A 20,381-nucleotide genomic window follows, 5' to 3' on the forward strand; every position below is an offset into this window, starting at 1 on the left:
AGCCAAACAACCCAGAATGTCACAGGTCTGGAACAATGGATTTCTTGTCGTTTCCGCTTTTAACAAAATTCTGGGCAAGTTAACATTGCCAGACCTGGAATACACCTTTAACTGTGGGCAAAAAATGATTTACGTTCAAACATGACACTGCACGACCATGGACGCGGGGGTTTTATGTTGAAGAAATTCTCACATTCCTTACACAAGTTGAATGTAACATTTGTAAACCTTCAGTGGCAAATTCTCAGCAATTAATTTTGAAAAAACTTGCCGATTGCTCCCACACCATTTCTCCTGCAATTGTACATCTTCAACTTTTACATGTTGTGTCCCTACACCCCAAGACCCTGAGCATCAATTAATTCCAATTGAAGCGTAATGTTAAATTAAAAAACAGACTAGTAATTCACCTGCACAATCAATACCGTCTCCTTCATATCCTGGGTTACACACACATTTGCGGCCTCCAAAAACTAGTTCTATGCACTGAGCATTCTCATGACACGTGTTAGGGCATTCAAGATCACGAACTTCATACAAAGAAAACAAATAAATGTTTGTTGGTTTCATCAAGAAAACAAAATCTATCCAGATTTTAAGATTGGTGAAATTGCTTAAATCATTAAGAGAAATACAGCTAATCAGACTTAAATATAGGTGAAATCGCTATTTTAAAATTATAACCCACGCATCAGTTTTACTTAGATTGATTATTCTCTCCTTTGGAAAATAAGTTGACAGGATGTAGTTTCAGTTTAAGTATATTACTTCACGTGCAGCCAAATTCTTTTTGATCTTTTACAACTTAATAACGCAAGAATGATCAAATGGCAAAGTAACTTAAGTTCTGAAATACTTGGAATTACTTAATCTTTGGTCATTTTATAGCTAAATACAGGTTTGCATGACCTAACTGTGGAAAACGGAAACGTTTGCATGACTAAATTGTCAGAATCTGCAACTGGCATTGTTCTTGTGGTATAATTTGACAATCCTATCAACGTTCTGAAAAACACTTCCCTCTTAAACCAATTAAATGAAATCTGCATTCATTTGACATACCAAATTGAACACAGTCTTTCTGGCAGCCATTAAAGCAGCACTTTCCTCCATCCTCCTTGCAGTCCTCATTTTTCGTACACGAGTCTGCTCTTCGGTCACAAATTCCATTCAGACCTTTCCACGGAGCGGGACAGATATAGGGTTTCAAACCAGAGATAACAGCATCTACGATGAAAAGAAAAATTCAAAGTCACCAAACAGTGTAAACAACGTAAAAAGTAGTTGCTATCAACAAAAAAAACAAACAAACAAATAAAAACAAAACCATTAATCATTTAAATGCTTGGATACATCTTACGGTTGAATCAGTCAGTATTTAATGAATAGATGGCGTAAGTTTCTAAAGAAACTGTGGTGCTGCGTCGGTGGGAGAGTATAACAGGGTAATGTAGTATCATCAACGGGTTGATAACGTAAATTGGCCACCGTTAAAAGTTTGCGAGCTGATGTTTCAAGCGTTAGCCTTTCGTCTAATCGCTCTGACGAAGGGATAACGCTCGAAACGTCAGCTTTTAAAGTGTTCAATGAAGCTTACCACATCTTCCTGGTTTGACGACTCGAAGGCGCTCCCCACTCTGACATGCTGCCACCTCCATACCACACGGGTTGGGATAGGTGTTGTTATCAGAAGCACAAACTGGATTGTACTCTAATGTACATGCTGTGTTACAAACACACGAGGCTGTGCCATTCTGAACTTCACACCTGTGACGCTTGTGGCTACAAAGGCTGACTTCACAAGGATTCATAAGCTGAGGACCTGAAACGAAACGGGTATAAAATCATGTCAAACACCAGGACACTTTTCCTGAGGCAATTATAGAGGAGCCAAAAATCTGAAATCCAGCTTCTTCAGGATTAAAATATGGCTTATATCTAAAGGTTTCTCTAAATAGCAAGTCGGCAAGGATTGGAAAGTACCTACAATCAATGTCAAAATTAGTAGACACATCATGTTTAAACAGTCCTATTTATCTATTTATTTGTAGAATAACACTCCTGTGTCTACCACACTCTTGCTCGTTGACAAGCCCCCCCCCCCTTCCCCATTCAGTGTTGCCTGTATGTAACTAAAAGTCCATATAAACGCGATAAAACTATGTTTTGAGGGGGGGGGGGAGGAGAGGGTAAATAGGTTACTTTAAAAAGGGCAAAAGAGATCAAATGGAAGTAATAAAGGGTTAATAAAGTCAATGTGTCAAATGTTTTGTCGCAGATAGAAGGAGCATGGACAAAAATCAACAACAAAACAAATCCATAAATGACAGCTGGTCCAGGAAAAAGAAAAAAAAAAAAGAAAAAGCTCTCAGGAGCCAAGCGAGCTCTCATGAATATATCCTCCTGTTTTTCCAAGGTTCCATGTTTCTAGGAGTATCTGAAAGTTGGACAGTAGCTCTTACATTTTCCATCCTTGACCTTCTTGATAGCACCACCAGCGAGACAGCTGGCAACTTCTAAGGATCTGTGATTTGGATATGTCTTTCCATCAGAACCACAGACATATCTTAATTCAAGTGTCACTGCAGTTGAGCATACACAGGTTGCTGTACCATTTATGTCTTGACAACTGGCGAGATAATGGCTGCAATTGATCTTATGACAGGGATCTGGTGTAGCACCTGTTAAAACTAAACAACTGAAATGTGAGTTTTGGAAAAGGAATGACTAATCCATTTATGATTTAAACATAATTCCATTCTAAATCAGAACCGACTGATGGATACAGTAAATTCCTAAAATTTGATAACCAATTATGAAGAACCGTTTTTGACATCATTTTGACATTATACAGTTTGTCTAATTTCCTAGTTAAGTCAACAGTAAATTCAGTTTTTTTCAATAAAGACAAATTTTAAAATGAATAAATGACATCATAAAATGAATATATGACATTATGATTTTCATATATTCAGTAATTGAAGAAAAATATTGCTTATCCATCTTCTGAACTACGTTTTACAATGTACCAAACAAACAACGATTAAAAATGATAGTGTATTCTGATTGCCCAAGCGAGGGTAGTCCTGTGAAGGAACATTGTCAGTGGTGGCGACGAGGGTTTCGACAATCTTTGTGGAAGCCATCATCCAAGCCAAGTATCAATTCTCGACTCTGACCTTGATTTCTGCTAAACATCAGTCACCACCACCAAAAATACTCCTTCCCAGGACTACTCTTGCCTGGATAACCAGCCTACATGATAATTTGTCACTCCCTAGTTCAAATAATGTATTGTATGATGATCAGAACAAGGGTGGAGACCTGGTAATCAGGTCACAGACTCATTCTAAAATCCCAAATCACCAGAAGGTATTTCAGAAATCCACAGAGTATCATGAAATATTGCTGACTTCCTTAACGATAATTATACAATCAAAAGTAACAAAACCATGTCTAACTTACTTGATGTAATATCCGGTTCACATTTTCCTTCATAATCTACAGACACAACTTTGCCTTTCTCACATGAGACAAAGTCCAAAATACACTTATTGTCATAATTTTGACCATCATCTCCACAGACTGGCTTAATGATCTTTGGACAGGATCCAAGGTGTGTACAGCTGCAGACAGGTTTGCCTTTATCGTCTGTGGTGCATTTTTGCAATGGATGGCTGCACGTGATGTTGACGCAGGGATCAATATTCACTACTCCTGCAAAGTTGATACTAATGATCAGAGTGCTAATTATCATTATCTTTACCCTTGCTAACATTAATAAAAGGGAAAAAGGGGTATTAGCGAAATTACCCAAAGACTTAAGATGGGAAGGAAGTGATTCAGTTATCCAATACTGAACCTCATTTGAAAGGAAAATGAGAGAAATAAACCTGTACCACAACTTTCTGGCAGTGCTGGGCTAATCTCTGTCTTTTGTTGGCAGGAGGCAGTCATTAAGAGACACAAGTTCTCATAAATCTTTCCATCAGAACCACAGAGAGGTTCTTCTTCATTGCCACAGCCTGGGTGGCTACCTTCACCAGGGCAGACGCAAGTGATGTTTCCACCAATGACATCACACTTGCCATAGAAGTCACACTTAACTGAGGCACATGGATCCACTAAAAGATAAAAAGATTTAATTTTTTCTCTGTTTCTATAGAGAAATGCACAAAATAAATTGAAAATTAACTATACTAAGGCCGAATCTAGACCATAAAACTGATACCCATGGTATATTTCCCTTTCTCTCCTAGCAAAGGTGAATTACTGTCACAGTGATCTGTCTCACAGTAGGTTAAGATACAAATCTAAAGTTATCCTGGCATGAACTGTGAATGAAATTATGCTTCATCTAATAAAACCCTCTTCTTCCTCTCCTTATTACTTACAGTAAAACACAAAACCATATTAACTTAAACTAGTAATGGTTGTCACAAACACTGCCCCCTCCCTTTTTTCAACACTAAAATTTGTATCTTAAACTTTTTTCAGAGCAGAGTTTATATGAAGCATTGTTGGAAAAAAAAAAAATTGAGTTCAGGTTCAAACCAAATGCTATTGTAAATCGTTTCCATTGTTTACAATATAATGTAAAACACATGCCATAAGGACAGTTAAAATCATGGGCTGCTTGATTTGATTCAATTATCATTTGTCACCTACTCTATCAATTATACGTCATTTCTTATTTCTCCCTATACAAGGGGACTCTATAGTGCCTCCTTGGGTATCAGCCTTTGGGCCAGAACCCTGCAGAGGCTATAAATAAATTCACCTTTCCACTGACCTACTTCACATTCACCCTTGTAATCAACAGTGACATTCTTCTTTTCCGCACAAGCTTCAGCCTTCAGAATGCACTCATTATCGTAGGTTTTGCCATTTGTTCCACAAACTGGATCATAAATCTTTATGCAGGCAATATTGCATTTGCATTCTACTGACTTGTGGTCCTTGCTGGGAACACACTGTCCATAATATGGGCACGAGGTGAACTGACATGGATCTGGAAACATCAAATGTTAGAATTGAACAACACTTCGACAGTGTGAATGCATGTCAAATAAATTGAGTTCAAAAGCTTACTCACAACACGGGATCTGAACATATCAAATGTGTTTCTTTTACATGTAGTTCCACAGCTGAACTGGAGTTCAGGTCACAAGGTCAAATTGTATGGCTTATGATCACTGTATACCGTAGTTATTTGATTATAAGGCGCACTTGGCTATAAGACACACCCCCAATTCAGCAACTTCATTATTGCATGTTTTCAAACTGAAAATATCGCTAAAATACTTGGTTATAAAGCGCACCGTTTTTGGTGAGTAAAGATTGGTCAAGTTTATTGTAAATTCTTTCATAACCTTACAAAAAAGCGAAAAAGTCGTGTATTTATTTTAGTTTACCGCTAATTAACAAAAGCAGAATTGTTGCACACGCGACCATGCGCACAAACAAAAGCCTTGATAAAACAAAAATTAACGTACTGCCAGTAATCTTCTTGAGCACAGGGCTCTTCTCTTACATTCAAAAATGGGCACTGTAATATGTCTGTAGAATCTGATTAAATGTTTTGGGTAGGGGGGAGTGACCCAAAATACCCTTGATCTCTCCAGTAGCAGATAAAAGACATGCAAGAGCCACCTGGCATGAGTGGTATACTTAACAGTGTATGTGCAAACTGATGTCTACAAATATCTCTATAATTCTTCCAGAAGTTAGATGTACATGCACTCACAAATACTTGTTTCCTTTTTACCTGGAAGAGTGCAGTTGGGTTTTCCTCTGGTTCGTGTTCCAAGCTGTTCCTTGCCATAACTGTCTACACACCAACAGTAACCCGTGGAAAAGTGACACTGCATTTCTTGAAATCCACCACTTTTCTTGCATGATGGAACAAAGCGGCCCAATTGTGGGAACAGAAAAGACTCTTCAAATCTTTGCTGACAAGTAGACAGACCTTTCAAAAATGATGAGAGAGGGTTATTTGAGTAGATTTTCTTGGCTTTGATATAACACCAGATGATTCAAGCCTTCAAGTTGTGACTACTAATGACCCCAATTTCCATGGTGGCTCATATCTAATAGGTATAAGCAACCAGATTGGGACCAAAAAGGCTGAAACATCAGCAATCAAAGGAAAATTGGTTTATAAACAAAAAAATTTTAAAAATTTACATGGAAGTTTTGAAAATGTAACTCACTCTTACTAAATCAAATTAGTCAGAAATATGCCCTAATTTGTCATCCTGTGAGTACAATGATGAAGAGGAAATGTTACCAACCAGGATTAACACAGTCCTTTTGGCAGCCATTGAAGCAACAGAGCTCACTTCCTTTGCAATCAGTATCTTTCGCACACATATCCCCACGGCGATCACACAGCCCTTCTTTACCCAGCCAAGGTTTGGGACATTGGCCAGGTTTTGTGTCTGCTTTCTTGTGAACCTCTGATGTATTCACACACATCTGCTGGCAGCCACTGAAGCAACATTTCTGATTTCCAGGACAGTGAAAGTCCATTCCACATTCATCACCCATTTTGTCACAGAAACCTGTAAGCCCCTTCCACGGCGTAGGACAAGTTCCTTCCTTTCCATTCATCTTAGTATTTGCTGAAAAAATAGGAAAACATATCCACATCATCCCAATGGCTGGGTATATGCAGGGTCTATGAGATACTGTACTGTGTTTTACATTTCACTTTCCTGTAAGGGGAGAAATACTTCCAACAGATGTAGGTGCATACTATGGTTTAAGAACATTTCTGATTTACCGTTGCCTGATTACAAGTGGGCAATTGCAAACAGAAATTGGTGCTTAATGCATTTTTAAATTCATTTGATATATATTGTAAGTCCCCATACTTCACAAAACTATTACCAGTAAAAACCTCAAGGACTCATATCGTACATCATCACATGCAAGAGTTTACATTGTTTAGTTGTTACAACAAAAGTAAAGTGCAATTTGAACTCTGCCTAACTCAATTCTTGCACAATCTTTAGATAACCTGTGTAGGTAAACAGCAAAAAAAATCTTGTGAAAGTCTACAAAAATATTTTAAAATTATGATAAAATAACTGAAAGCATATATTTTCTGTAACTGCCATGCTTAACCTCTCTCATAATAATGTGGTGACCCTGTGCTCAACCATGAATTGTGATTTCAGATCTGAAGTTTTTTTCTGGATGATCCAGCTACATACATAGCTGTGAACCCCTATTTGAAACCTTTTGAAGCTGTTGTTGCCAGATTAAAAACTGAAGACAGCAATTCACAAAGGGGCACTTCAGCTCTCCAATATCTTACCTGAAATTGTACAATTTGGTTCTCCTCTCACTCTAGTACCATCCACTTCATTGCCAAGACTGTCAACACACCAGCAGAACCCAATAGATCCATGACACTGGACTTCCTCATAATCACCATTTGGTTTACAGGAAGTTATGAATGCCCCTATTAAGGGGACACCCCCTTGGTTCCTTGAGAGCTCTCTCTCCTTCTGTCTTGTGCAGGGTTTGGTACCAACTGAAATCAAGAAATTCCAAACAGCTGATCACAATGCAGTTCAGGTATATATTTCAAATTAAGTGTTTGGGTGCATTCCCTTGGTGTGATCAGGATAAGAATAATTATGATGTACTGCACTCCTTTAGTGGGAATCCATTTTAAGATCACTGATTCATTGAATCCACCCTGGACATGGATTACTTGGATCACTGATCTGCTGTATTCCATTGGCATGGGATTTGAATTTCATCACTCTGCACAACATTTCTTTCCCACTCTCAAGCATACTGAAATTTCATGCTTACTGTCATGAAACTGATACTAGGCCCAAACCCCAATCCCTTGGTGCACCACAATCCAAGTGATCTCTGATAAATGATCCTGATCTGGATTATCCTGAACAATGCACCCTTTGAAGCTGTTACCACCATAGCATAGGGTCACACATAAAATTAGAGCAACTTTATGAAAGTGCCCTGCAATTCTCTGACATCATACCTGAAGTGGTACAATTTGGTTCTCCTCTGATTCGAGTACCTTCCAGTTCATTGCCAAGCTTGTCTACGCACCAGCAAAACCCAGTAGATCCATGACACTGTACCTCCTCATAATCACCATTTAGTTTACAGGAAGGTATGAATGCTCCTATTGGGAAGCGTCCTCCATGGGTTTTTGAGATCTCTCTCTTCCTGTGCCTTGCACAGAGTTTGATACCAACTGAAATGAAGGAATTCCAAATTATTGATCAACAAATTGATAAGTTAAAATTTTTTCAATTCTTCTTATAAGCACCTAGGGAAATGTATAAAGAACAATAAAGAAGATATGCAAACAGATGTATCTTTGTCCTGCTCACCACATTTCTTCATTTCTTTCTTGTTCTTCTATTTTAGTGAAATCATACCTGGAGATGTGCAGAAATTCTGACATCCATTAAAGCAACACCTGTGGTCTCCATCACAATCAGAATCATGCTGGCACATGTCAGGAAGCAAGTCACAAACCCCCTCTTGACCCAACCAAGGTCTAGGACATGTTCCAGGTTTTTCTGTTGAGTGAAATATAGAATTTTATTTTAGTTCTAGTCTAAAAATTTCAGGGTGAATAGTTACACAGCTGTTGGGTTAAGTCAGACCTCCCAAGCAAGGTTTCAGCCTGAAAGCCATCTAACCATTCCCAGGACGGTCACAATTTGGCAACACTTGATGTTAATGCTACCTTAAATTTCACTGATTAATTGAAGGCTCCATTTCAAAAGAAAATTGTGCTATATCTGCCAACTTTCGCCCTGTGGTTGCAAGCCTCTTACCAACAGATTAAACCTTTAGATGTCGTCACCAACTAGTGCACACTGATCACTTTCTGAACCCTAACAGGAAAAAACTCATACTATACATGTACAGAGAAAAATATATCATCTAAAATAAACTCAAATACTTCTACCAAAACCTTTCATGGTGGGAGGGAGGCAATGAAAACTAGATTTTTTTGGGAACTTCTAGGAAAATTCACCAGCTTGTTTTGACACAATTGGCTCTTCTTCAAAAATGCTAGCAATTAGAAGATTAAATTCTCCAACAAATTGATTTGATGAGCACAGGTATGTAATAATATATTTTAGGTAGTTTGTGTTCTTACCACGTTTGGAACAGACAGCTGTGCCTTGTACCTCTGTACCTGGTATTTTTTCTCCATCCTTGTCCACACACCAGCAGTACAATTCATGACACTGCTGGTCCTCATAATCACCATCAGGCTTACACCGTGGAACAAAAACACCAAGGAGAGGGGGGTCCAATGCTAACTTGTCCAAAGCAGATTGCATTTCCTCTTGGCACTTTGTAAGATTTTCTATTTAAAAATACAGATCAATTATGAAAAGTAACAGCTAGGGGGAATGGTGGCTGCTTAACCCTTTACACCCTAACATCAGTATGCATATTCTCCACACTGTTCTTTATACATTTCCTAAGGTGCTGACAAGGAGAATTTGTTTGCCAATCAAAAGGGTCCTTCCCTGGTGACCATTCCTTTATTCTCACAACCTTAATGCATGATTTGGGAGTGATATTGTAGGAGAAATTAGATTTTAGTCATTCTTAGAGCTAATGGGTTAATGCATGCAGTTTGACTGTTTCCACAGAATAGGGGTATTGTAAAAGATGGTAAAAGACCCCTTTTTATGCCATACATTTTGTAATTGACCACTTTATGTTCAAAATCTTGCTCAAATATACTACTACCATTGATCTGCGGGAATATGGATTAAATACTGTATACTTGAGAGCTTGTTCTTAGTGGTTCTGCTTTACATGACCTTTCAAGACAGGCGGAAGACGATAGAAACAGGCCACTGGGACTCAGTACAAGGTGACTACCACTGCATAATAGAAGTGACTGCTTAATAGAGGTAAAAATTACTGACAGTGTTTTAGGGGAAATGATTTAGGGACTTTGATAACTGACTGCTTAACACATGGTAACCACTTAAAATGAAGTTCGGCTTTGCCCTTTAATTCCCAAAATCTGACTATTAATTGCCCCTATAGCTGCTAAACATTCCTTGTGGATTGGTGATGAGGATTTGGCGTTAGATCAAGAAAACAACTTCTACCTGATACAATTGTGTATACTCACTACTTTTTTGCTGGCAAAAGTATTGATATTGTAGGGAGAAGTTAAATTTGCATCACTTCTGGGAGTTAAAGGGTTAATACATATTTAAACTGTATATAGAACAAGGATGTTTGATTACAAGTTATACATACAATCACTGTAAGTTGAACAGCCTGATAATTTTTTAACCCTTTAACTCCCAGTAGTGATTAACATGAATCTTTCTCCCAGTAATATCCATACATTATTCAGCAAACAGGTGATGAGAATATTCAAACTTATCAGGTAGAAGCTGCTATCTAGATCTTACACCAAGTTCTCAACTAATTTACAAGGAAATCTGTAGCTGCTAGAGGGGAGAATTAACAATCAGATCTTGGAAGCTAAAGGGTTAACCCTTTTACTCTTACAAATGACAAAGAGGAAATTTACATATCCTTACAATATTTGTACATTTTTAAGCAGAAAGGTGATACAGATAAAATATCTTCTATTCAAAAACCACATTTACAGAGCTAAATTATAGCAGATGTTTTAACTACTTAAATGAAAGCAGTCAAACTACACATCACATAACAAAACATGTCTTGAGTGAAAAATCACTGAGACAAAATCACACAATCTAGTTCAAGAGGGTTGCATTAATCACAAAGCCAAGTAAAGCAAAACTAATACAAACAAAACTTACCTGTGATTTACTTTGGGAGTCGACTTACAGGAAAGTATAAGAATGAAAGTAACTGGATACCCTCACCTGGTTTGACACAATCCCTCTGACAGCCATTGTGACAGCATTTGCTTCCAGAACTACAGTCGATATCTTCCCTGCACACATCTCCCTTTCTGTCACATGGTTGCTGTTTCCATGGAATTGGACACTGACCAGGCTTCCCTGAAGATTTCTTAGCCAGTGCCAGGTTTAACACCATCCCTCTGGCAGCCATTGAAGCAGCACTTTTCAGAAGTATCGCAATCAACATCTACATTGCACATGTCTCCACGACGATCACAAATGCCATCTTTCCCTTTCCAAGGGCTTGGACATTCACCAGGTTTATCCAAAGGTACAGGCTCAATGCAATCTTTCTGGCACCCATTAAAACAGCACCTTTGCAGTCCACTGCAATCATCATCACCAGAGCACATGTCCCCCCGTCGGTCACAGATACCATCAAGTCCCTTCCATGGTTTAGGACACTGACCATCCTTTATGGTGGTAGGAGGTTCAATTGGAGGTGTTACACACTCCTTTATGCAGCCAGTTGCACAGCATTTGTCCTTCCCTTTACAATCACTATCTTCACTGCAGTTATCGGTTGTTTCTTCACAAGTCTTGGGGTCAATTCATCCACAGTTGGGCACTGACCAGGTTTCTCTAGGATGGGAGGGGTTACGCACTCCTTTATACAGCCTGTTGCACAACATTTGTCCCTTCCTTTACAATCAAAATCTACACTGCACTGATTCTGTTGTTTCTTCACAAGCTTCAGGATCAATATAATCCACAGTTGGGCACTGACCACGCTTCTCTATGATGGGAGGGGTTATACAATCCAGATTACATCCTGTTGCACAACACTTATCCCTTCCTTTACAATCCTGGTCGTTTTTACAGTTGTCTTCTGTAACCTCGCACAGTTCAGGTGGAGATAATCATTCAGGGGACACTCTCCTGGCTTTGGACGAGGCTTTGGTGTCACAGAACACTCCTTATTACACCCATTAAAGCAACATTTCAAATGGCCAAAGCAATCACCATCAACATCACATCATTTTTTGTACTTTTGCACAGCTTTGGATCAATTATGTCGTTTTGAGGGCACACACCAGGTTTTAAGGCACGCAACAGATTCTGGCATGGCACAGTCTTTCTGGCAGCCATTGTCACAAACACTTCCGACTTGCTGGACAATCAGCATCCTTGTCACACATGTCTCCCATCTTATTACAGACAGTCCCATTCTTTTTGTCTACTTTGGGACACTGACCTGGTTTGACTTCACTCAATGGTGGAGCACCTGAATGACTACAGCCATCAAAGCAACACTTGTCATCGCCCTTACACTCTTGATCAGTTTCACAAGTATCCTGTCCCAGAGGACAAAACCTAAGAATACTCCTACGCCATGGACAGCGGCCAGGATTATCTATATAAAAAATAATGGCACACAAAAAAAGACAAAAACATAAGCAATTGTCTTTCTTGTGGTTAGAGTAAGTATTTTGACACAATTACAAAATTTTTTCACTTGCAAAGCAGAAAATCTTCTTAGCTAGTGAGGTTTAAATAGTTAGTCTGTGCCAACCAACCAAGTGTAGGTTAACAATTAAGTTTCATTTGAAAAGAACAGTGAATCAAATCAATAATTGAGCAACTACCTACCTTTAACAGCTGCATCAGATGCTGAAAAAAAGAAAAGGGACAACAATAGTAAAATACGATAAATTCTCAAGATATGTACCAACAAACTAATTAAAAACTGCACTTTTTTCAAAGAAAACCACAGAAATTGTGAGTCTAAGCAACTTCAAAAAACTCCTCTGACCTAAACACAGGTCAAACTTTAAGTCTAAGGAAACAATCACCTAAAGTCTCAAGAGACAAAACTAACTAATTTCCTTTCTTGAAAATTCCTTGAGTTCAATGAAACATTTAAGGTTTGTACAGAGCTCCACATCAATCTTGCACCAAATAATAAATCATACCAACTACAATTGAAGAGTTACTGCTGTAATGCTATTTATCACAATACTTAATCGAAGACCAAAGCACATGTATGGCTAATTTACCAGGCTGGCATTTCTTCTGGCACAGTTCTATAGTGTGAAAGTTGTTACTGTTTCCTTCACAGCCTCCATAAATAAACTTCTCGCACTGCCCTGATGTGTCATTAAAGAAGTATCTGGGGAAATATCCTTTGCAGAGCCCAACATCTGGCTGTAATTTGCAAACAAAATCCGCTGAAAGGAAAATTATTTAAAGAAATAAAGCAGGGTCAGTGACATAGGCATACTTGTAAGTTAGAAGAAAATAGTAAATTTTTCAAACCTTAAAACTTTCCAGTCAACATTTTGGATCCACTATAACATGGCTATTGAATTTTAATATGGTACATGTAACTATATAACACATTCATCCAGAATCCATGATTTGATGTCAACATCATTCTTCTACAACTTGATGTAACAAATTTTCAAAAGCATCAAGTACACTGTACAGTGATTCAAGACACAATTCATTACTGCCATTATAATCACATAATGATCATAACTGTATGCTTTTTTCCAGCCAGATTCTTCTCTTAACCTTTGTTAAATAATATTTTTCTGACTTAAGCATTCTCATCAGTTTCGTATAAATGGCATATTTGTAACTGCAGCTGCCAAATAATTAACCCTTTAACTCCCATGAGTGACCAAGACAGAATTTCTCCTCCCCCCCCCCCACAATATCAGTACATTATCAACCAAAAAGTTGATGAGAATAAAGAAAAATATCAACTTAGGGATAATAGTTGATCCACTACTAAATTCTCTGAATTAACATTATAAAAATTGTAGTAGGTGACAGTAAGGAGAATTACAAAATTGGATGTGGGAGGTACAGGTTTAATCAACCATGTTTATTTCCCTACAACTCAAACTTACCCTAAACAAGACTTCTTACAAACCATCCTCGGTGTTAAAGTTGATTGGCGTTACCATTACATCCACCATAAATGAAAGATTCACATTTTTTAGTTTTGCTGTTATAAAACCATCTGGGAAAATAGGCCATACAAATACCAGCAGCTTGAGGCAGAGCAACAGACATCCCCAGCTGAAAGAAAAGTTGTGTTTTCAAGGTCAAATTTATGTGAATTTGTTCCCATTATAGAACACTATTGATAAATTCAATCTCATAAAAGGTTTTGTTACCAGCACTGGGAGCACTTTCGCAAACATTCAGCTTTGGTCTTAAAATTGTTTTTATTGCCACCAGTTCCACTGTACAGGAAAGACACACACATCAAGGACTCCATGCTGTCAAAATACCATCGAGTACTGAACTTGGATGGATCAGTCCCTGTACCAATAAGTTTTTCCAAATTGCAAACTTGATTTGGCGCCACAGCAGTCTCCTTTGTCTTGGGATCTGTAATAAATGCAGGCAGCAGTGATGTAAAATAATACAAAAATTCCCTTCAGTCTGAACACGAACTCAATTGACTGACCAATTGACTGACTGACTGGCTGGCTGACAGACCAACCACTAACTGACTGACTAACTAATCAACTGACTGACCCACTGACTTTACCCTGACAGACTCAATAATTACTTGACTGATTATCTGACTTACTGACTGACCAATCAACTGACTGGCTGGCTGACTGAATGACTAACTGAATGACTGCATGACTACCTGATTGGCCGACTGACTGACCAATTAACTGACTGACGGTTTGAGTAAATAAGTGCCTAAATGACTGACAGCATGATTGACTAATCAGTTAATTAAATAGGCCTCATTATAAAGACACTTCTGACTAAATCAACAAAATTTCAGTTAATTTCACCAACAATATTTCTTTTAAGAACTAATTACCAGACACTCACACTGGTAACATTTGGCAATTGATTCACACATTAATTCCTGAGTGATTGGTATATTGACTGACTGACTGACTGGCTGTCTTTATTCAAAATAAAGATGATGGGAAGGCCAGGAGACAAATTTGGTCTGTAATCATAGAAGAAATAAACAAAATCTGACAACCACAAAGACAGAGTCTAATTTCTTAATTACCAGACAGTATGATTCATAAATAAAATTGGGATATTTAGTAATGTCTAATTACACATGACCTGCATGATCACCTTTGGAAATTGTGCCATAGTTTGATTAACTGGTTAGTTTTTTCAGTAGCAGATATTTGAAGCATCATCTAATTACAAAAAAAATCAACTTACCCAAGACAACAACAGTTATTGGAACCACTACACGCATTGATCCTGAATATGCGCGGCACTCATATCTCCCGGCATCTTTCAACTGGACTCGGCGGAAAAGAAGTTTATTGAAATTGCGAGGTACAACTCTACCGTATGGCAGACTTCTTAGGCCAACTTTGCGCCACAAGTATTGGGCAGCATTTCCAATGATTTTGCATTCAATTTTGCCAGGCTTCCCAGCATAGAGAGTTTGAGAAGACTGATGTTGTGGGCTGATTTTCAAAGGGATCTCTAAAGAAGAAAAAGAACAAGCAAAAGACAATAATAATTGATTATTCACAATATGATAACCTGGGTAAGAACTTGCATCTAATTTGTTTTTTCTAGGGATAGATTTCCAAGCTCAAGTCTCCCATGGCAACCTGAAATCATGAACTGGTCAAGAGAGATGATTGCTGATAAATATAATTGAACTTGGATTTGACCTCTGGTAAACCCACAAGACCATTCTGCTTTGACTTCAATGAAATTGTAAACATGACCCTGAAAGTAGGGGCTTGCAGCTGACAGTCATGTGGCAAGTTAAACTTTCTTGTAAATTAGTTTTTATGACCTGAAGTCAAAATGAGATAATTTATTAAAGTATTACGCACTCATGGTTTGTTTTAAACAAGTGGGGAGAGTCAGGAGTCCATATTTCTAGGCTAGACCCTACCTGATAAACTATCAGGGAAGTCTCTGGCATCCCACCAGGGAGGGAGGTGGGTGGGAGTAACAACACTCCTTGTTACTAAATGGTCCATCTAAATGGTGCACTTGGCACCGGTGCAGGATTTCCTTTTATTTAACTACACATTACTTATTATCAAGAGCACTCAACTCACCTCCGCATTTACCAACAGAAACCACTGTAATGTTTATGCTAAGCTTACAGGATGTCATATCTAGTTGACAGCGATTTCGGTAAGTGATACCATCGGACCCACAGACTCTTTTATTGTCTGACCCTGAGCAAGAATCTTTACATTTACAAACAGCTTTGTTATTTTTGTCAACAGAACAAACTTGTCCCTGACCAGTGCATTTCTTTTCATTGCATGGGTCACCTAAAAATTAAAGACAAAGCACATTATACTTAAGTCACGATAAATCTTGGTCAACCCTTTCACTCCCAAGATCTCATTAGTAGTTCTCCTTACTGTCTACTATACAATTCTTATGATGTTAGTTTGGAGAGTTTGGTATTGGATCAACCAAAAATTCCCTAATTTCTTTATTCTTATCACTTGTCTTCTTGATTTTATATTTATAATGTAATTTGCATAAATTTTTTGTGGTTGCCCATGGAATTAAAGGATTAAATAAATAATTGGACTTACACTGAAAATGGAAAGTTATGATTTGGTCGTTTGTAAACCAAAAAATAGAAATTTCTATTAATTTTGCAAATCAATACCACCAAATCCACAAAGCATAACCTTTAAACTCCCAAAAATGACCAATATGTAATTTCTCCTAACAGCCTCTATAGGACATCTAATAGAAAGGTAAAGAGAATTAAGATAGAAAATGTTGCTTAAGGTTACACTAAATCACACGAAATCTATCAAGAATAGTAGGGAGAATTGATAAAAAGATCTAGGGAGCGAAATCACTGAAAGGGTTACGCTAACATTTGCTGAGTACTCATAGGTCAGAAACAATCGTAACCACTGCAAAATTAGAGGAATTGCGGTGCGTGTTTCATTATGGCCTAACGGAGGATCGAAATCGTGGCAAGGGGTAAACAGCGTAAAATCTTCGAGTAGGAGAAACAAAAATAAATTCGAGAACCCATTTACTTGTGAAATTGAAGTGCTTTGTTCTTCTGTAAACAGAAGTAAGAGGTGATGAAGGACGGCATGGAAAAAATAACAGGTCAAAGTAGAGGTCATGTCTGCAAAAAGCAGTCCCCCGAGTAAGATTTCTAAAAATACCATTAGAACCAATTGGAAAAACCCTTACGTAGACTTTCAACAACAACCATTGCATAAGTATTTGACTTATCAACAAGCGAAGTGTGATTATCAAGTTTAAAGCTAACTGAGATCAAACAGATTTTTTTGGTAGTTTTGTAACGTTATGATTAAAATTCGGCGCGCTCTTCGATAACTTTAACGCGTCAGATGTTGTAGCAAAAAAACGGTTATTTCCTGGACTTGGTGAAGTTGAGCCAAGGAAAGAAAACCGAAAGCGCTAGTGATGAATACGCTACAAAATAAAGTATCTAAAAATACTCCTGCAGAGAGAAGTTTCCGCTATCAGAAACCTGTGCAATGCAAGTCGCTCCCTCAAGATATCACTCTGTCAATTGACGGGCGTTTTCAACAGATCAACGACTCAAATTGACGACAAGGCAACTCACATACCTGAGCAACCCACCACAATGATGACTAACGCAAGCAAAGACCACAAATTTCGAGTCATCTTGTACGTAGTGGAACGCACTTCGACTCACATCCACTTACAGTTATCTCAGTTGAGTACAAGGCTTTTTATCATAAACCATCACATTTCCGATTGTCAATCACTTTGAACAGATCCCGCAGTTTAATTGGCTTATCCGGGATCTCCAGGTTTTTTTTTTTTTGCTGTGAAAAGTGCGGCGACGCCCTCTAATGAGTAGGAGGAAAAGTTGCGACATTTAAAAAAACAATTTTCTTTTCAACAACAACAAAAGGATTATAACGCACATCTTTTGTTCTGCTGTTTAGTGAGAGTCATCAGGAAAACACATTTAGAGGAGAAGGTATTTTAATTGTTTTTTAGATCAATATTGCAAAACAATAGATTTTCATGGCACAGGATATGACCCTAAAAATATTCAGTCGTCGCTCCAGCACTGCATACTGTAAAAAACTTAAGCGGAGGAAATATTTATAAAGGGGAGGCGAAACCGGAGAAAAATGAGAAGATTTCCAGGACATTCCGATGTTTCCCAACTCTTTGTCGTGCGAACACGATGGCGCTCTTCCGGAGCAAATTACGTCGTTAAAAAAAAACATGTTTATTCGTGATTGCCATGGAAAGGCCAAAAAAACATGGAAGTGGGGTTTAAGTGCTAGGATATCTATCGCCGGGCGCTGATTACTGAAAATTCCTATACCGCGCAACAATTTTCCACCATTTTTAACTCCTAGAGAGCTTTTTATCTTATATTTTTACTTATTTATTTAAGTTGTCGCGTCAAAAAGTGTCAAAACTCCCACGAGCAAAAGACAAAGAAGGAGGAGGGGCCTTAACAAGCGCCAGATTATTACATTAGCGAAGAAAGAGTCATGTAATGGAAGTAAGTGTTGTATTCCTCCTCAGACGTTATGCACTATGACTAAACATCAGACATATTTTAGACCTCAAACTTGAATTGTACCTTTCCAGTGTGGTAACTGCAGTTTCCGGCTTAAATTTTATCTTGTTTTAGCTTTCCCTCATAGAGTCTGATCAAGGCGTTCGAGAATAGGAAGAACATTTTTTCTCGCGACGTCATCACAAGCGGACGAAGGCGAAAACAAAGCAGGCTGTTCCTCGCCGAACCACGCGAGGTCAGCTTAGTTGGACCTACTAACAAACGAAACGACGAAAACGAAACAAACGAAGCGAAAAAAACAAAAAGACCGAATTATTCTTGATTTATTAATGAAAATTCTATTTTTTTTAAAATAAATTTCCACATATTTTATTTTATATTTTGTATTTCACGCCTCACGTTGATTCATAAGGTCGGGACTAGTGTCCCAAATTGGTGTCCAAAGCGTTTAAGTGCCTAAAATTGGACACTAGCGTCTAATATCGGACACTAGTGCGTGTCTAAAATCAAACAGTAGTGTCTGACGATATCGAATAAAATTATCCAAACGCGGTCACTCTTATTTAAAATCGGACAGTACTGTTACATTTTGGACAATTTTGTCTGAAATCAGGCTCTAATGTCCATTATCGGACACTTATATCTAAAATCTGTCACTAAACCGTCAAACATTGGGCGCCATTGTCTAAATATTGGTAATGCAAAATGTAGGCAACTTAATCCCAGCAGGAAAGTTGGACCACTACTGAAGCGGGGATATCTTTAGGGGCCGAGTATCCCCGTATTGGTTTTAAGTTCTCCACAAAAGTGCTACCATAATCTTTCCCGCAGCCGTTTTTGGCATTATTACGCAACCTTTTCTTAGAGAAACATCCCCTTGGGTGGGAACTAGTGGAGAAGGGGGTGGGGGGTTTGGAGCGTTGAGTGACATACCAAATGAAGGATATCACGCAATGCTCCTCTAAGAGGGGAAAGCGCACTCCGACATCCGTCAGAAGGAGGTCATCTCGGGTAGATTTCCGATTACGAAATCCGAGCTCGCCCGATGTTGTCTTCGTGATGAAGGCCCTATTTAGCATATTAGACCCGCAAAACAGAGTAGAAACGAACACGTGCTTCGTTTTCGCTCATGACTTCGTATTAGCCTTAAGATATTTGCATTTTTTTCCGTTGCTTACCTATATTACAGACTCCAATAAATTTTTGCGATGCCTCCTTTTCACGGATGGCCGATTACAACTACAACATAGTAACACCTCCACGAAATCTGTCAAAAGGAGGATGTTACAACACCAGAGGTCATCTCGGGTAGATTTCTGATGACGAAATCCGAGCTCGCCCGATGTTGTCATGAAGGCCCTATTTCGCATTTTAGAGCCGCAAAATAGAGTAGAAAGGAACGCTAACTTCGTTTTCGCTCATGACTTTGTATTAGCGTTAAGATATTTGCATTTTTTCCGTTGCTAACCTATATGACAGATTCCACAAAATACATTTGACGCCTCCTTTTCACTGATGGCCGATCACAACTACAACGTAATGACATCTTCACGAAATCTGTCAAAAGGAGGATTTTAAAACACCGGAAATCTTCTGGATTTCTGATGAAATAAATTTAACGCAGTTACGTTCAGAGTTTAAGCGATATATTGTTATTTCTAATATGGTAATTGATAAAAAAATTGTACATTACCTCGATTGGACGGAGATTAAGTTTGAATATAATGTAGCAAGCGATATTACTTTTGTCGACAAGGATAATCCGTGACTTGTCTCACCTATTACATTTTCTCTATCTGCGTTGTGCCATGATCATCATTGAAAATATTCTACGATAATATTTTTTACAATATTTAGATGAGGATTTTCAATTCTAAACGCAAGAGCGTACTTAGGGAAAGATCTACAAGAAACAGTTTCTCATGAATACATTTTAAAAATTCTTTTAGCTGACTTCTACATAG

The 20,381-nt window shown here is 38.2% G+C and overlaps 2 protein-coding genes across 2 annotated transcripts in view; both read right to left on the reverse strand.

The window, feature by feature from the left end:
- Positions 1-13,921, reverse strand: part of LOC131777382 (uncharacterized) — a 31,992-nt gene extending 18,071 nt beyond the window's left edge. Inside the window, 24 exon segments of the mRNA XM_066163099.1 lie at positions 411-530; positions 1,063-1,227; positions 1,598-1,822; positions 2,463-2,681; positions 3,466-3,717; positions 3,900-4,124; positions 4,793-5,011; positions 5,768-5,968; positions 6,294-6,623; positions 7,322-7,540; positions 8,021-8,239; positions 8,427-8,570; positions 9,161-9,373; positions 10,893-11,043; positions 11,045-11,484; positions 11,487-11,607; positions 11,609-11,787; positions 11,790-11,909; positions 11,912-11,979; positions 11,981-12,027; positions 12,029-12,285; positions 12,522-12,542; positions 12,929-13,099; positions 13,788-13,921. Of these exon segments, the coding sequence (XP_066019196.1) occupies positions 411-530; positions 1,063-1,227; positions 1,598-1,822; positions 2,463-2,681; positions 3,466-3,717; positions 3,900-4,124; positions 4,793-5,011; positions 5,768-5,968; positions 6,294-6,623; positions 7,322-7,540; positions 8,021-8,239; positions 8,427-8,570; positions 9,161-9,373; positions 10,893-11,043; positions 11,045-11,484; positions 11,487-11,607; positions 11,609-11,787; positions 11,790-11,909; positions 11,912-11,979; positions 11,981-12,027; positions 12,029-12,285; positions 12,522-12,542; positions 12,929-13,099; positions 13,788-13,812 (4,351 nt within the window). The 5' untranslated portion in view covers positions 13,813-13,921.
- Positions 13,922-14,052: 131 nt separating this feature from the next.
- Positions 14,053-17,623, reverse strand: LOC136279507 (WAP, Kazal, immunoglobulin, Kunitz and NTR domain-containing protein 2-like). Its single transcript, XM_066163436.1, has 4 exons — positions 17,480-17,623; positions 15,956-16,177; positions 15,090-15,362; positions 14,053-14,273 (listed from the first exon to the last, which is right to left on the reverse strand). The coding sequence occupies exons 1-4, from the start codon at positions 17,535-17,537 to the stop codon at positions 14,053-14,055; spliced, it is 774 nt and encodes a 257-aa protein (XP_066019533.1). The 5' UTR covers positions 17,538-17,623.
- Between the last annotated feature and the right edge of the window lie 2,758 nt (positions 17,624-20,381).

This window comes from Pocillopora verrucosa, chromosome 3, assembly GCF_036669915.1.
Source record: "Pocillopora verrucosa isolate sample1 chromosome 3, ASM3666991v2, whole genome shotgun sequence".
NCBI classification, from domain to species: domain Eukaryota; kingdom Metazoa; phylum Cnidaria; class Anthozoa; order Scleractinia; family Pocilloporidae; genus Pocillopora; species Pocillopora verrucosa.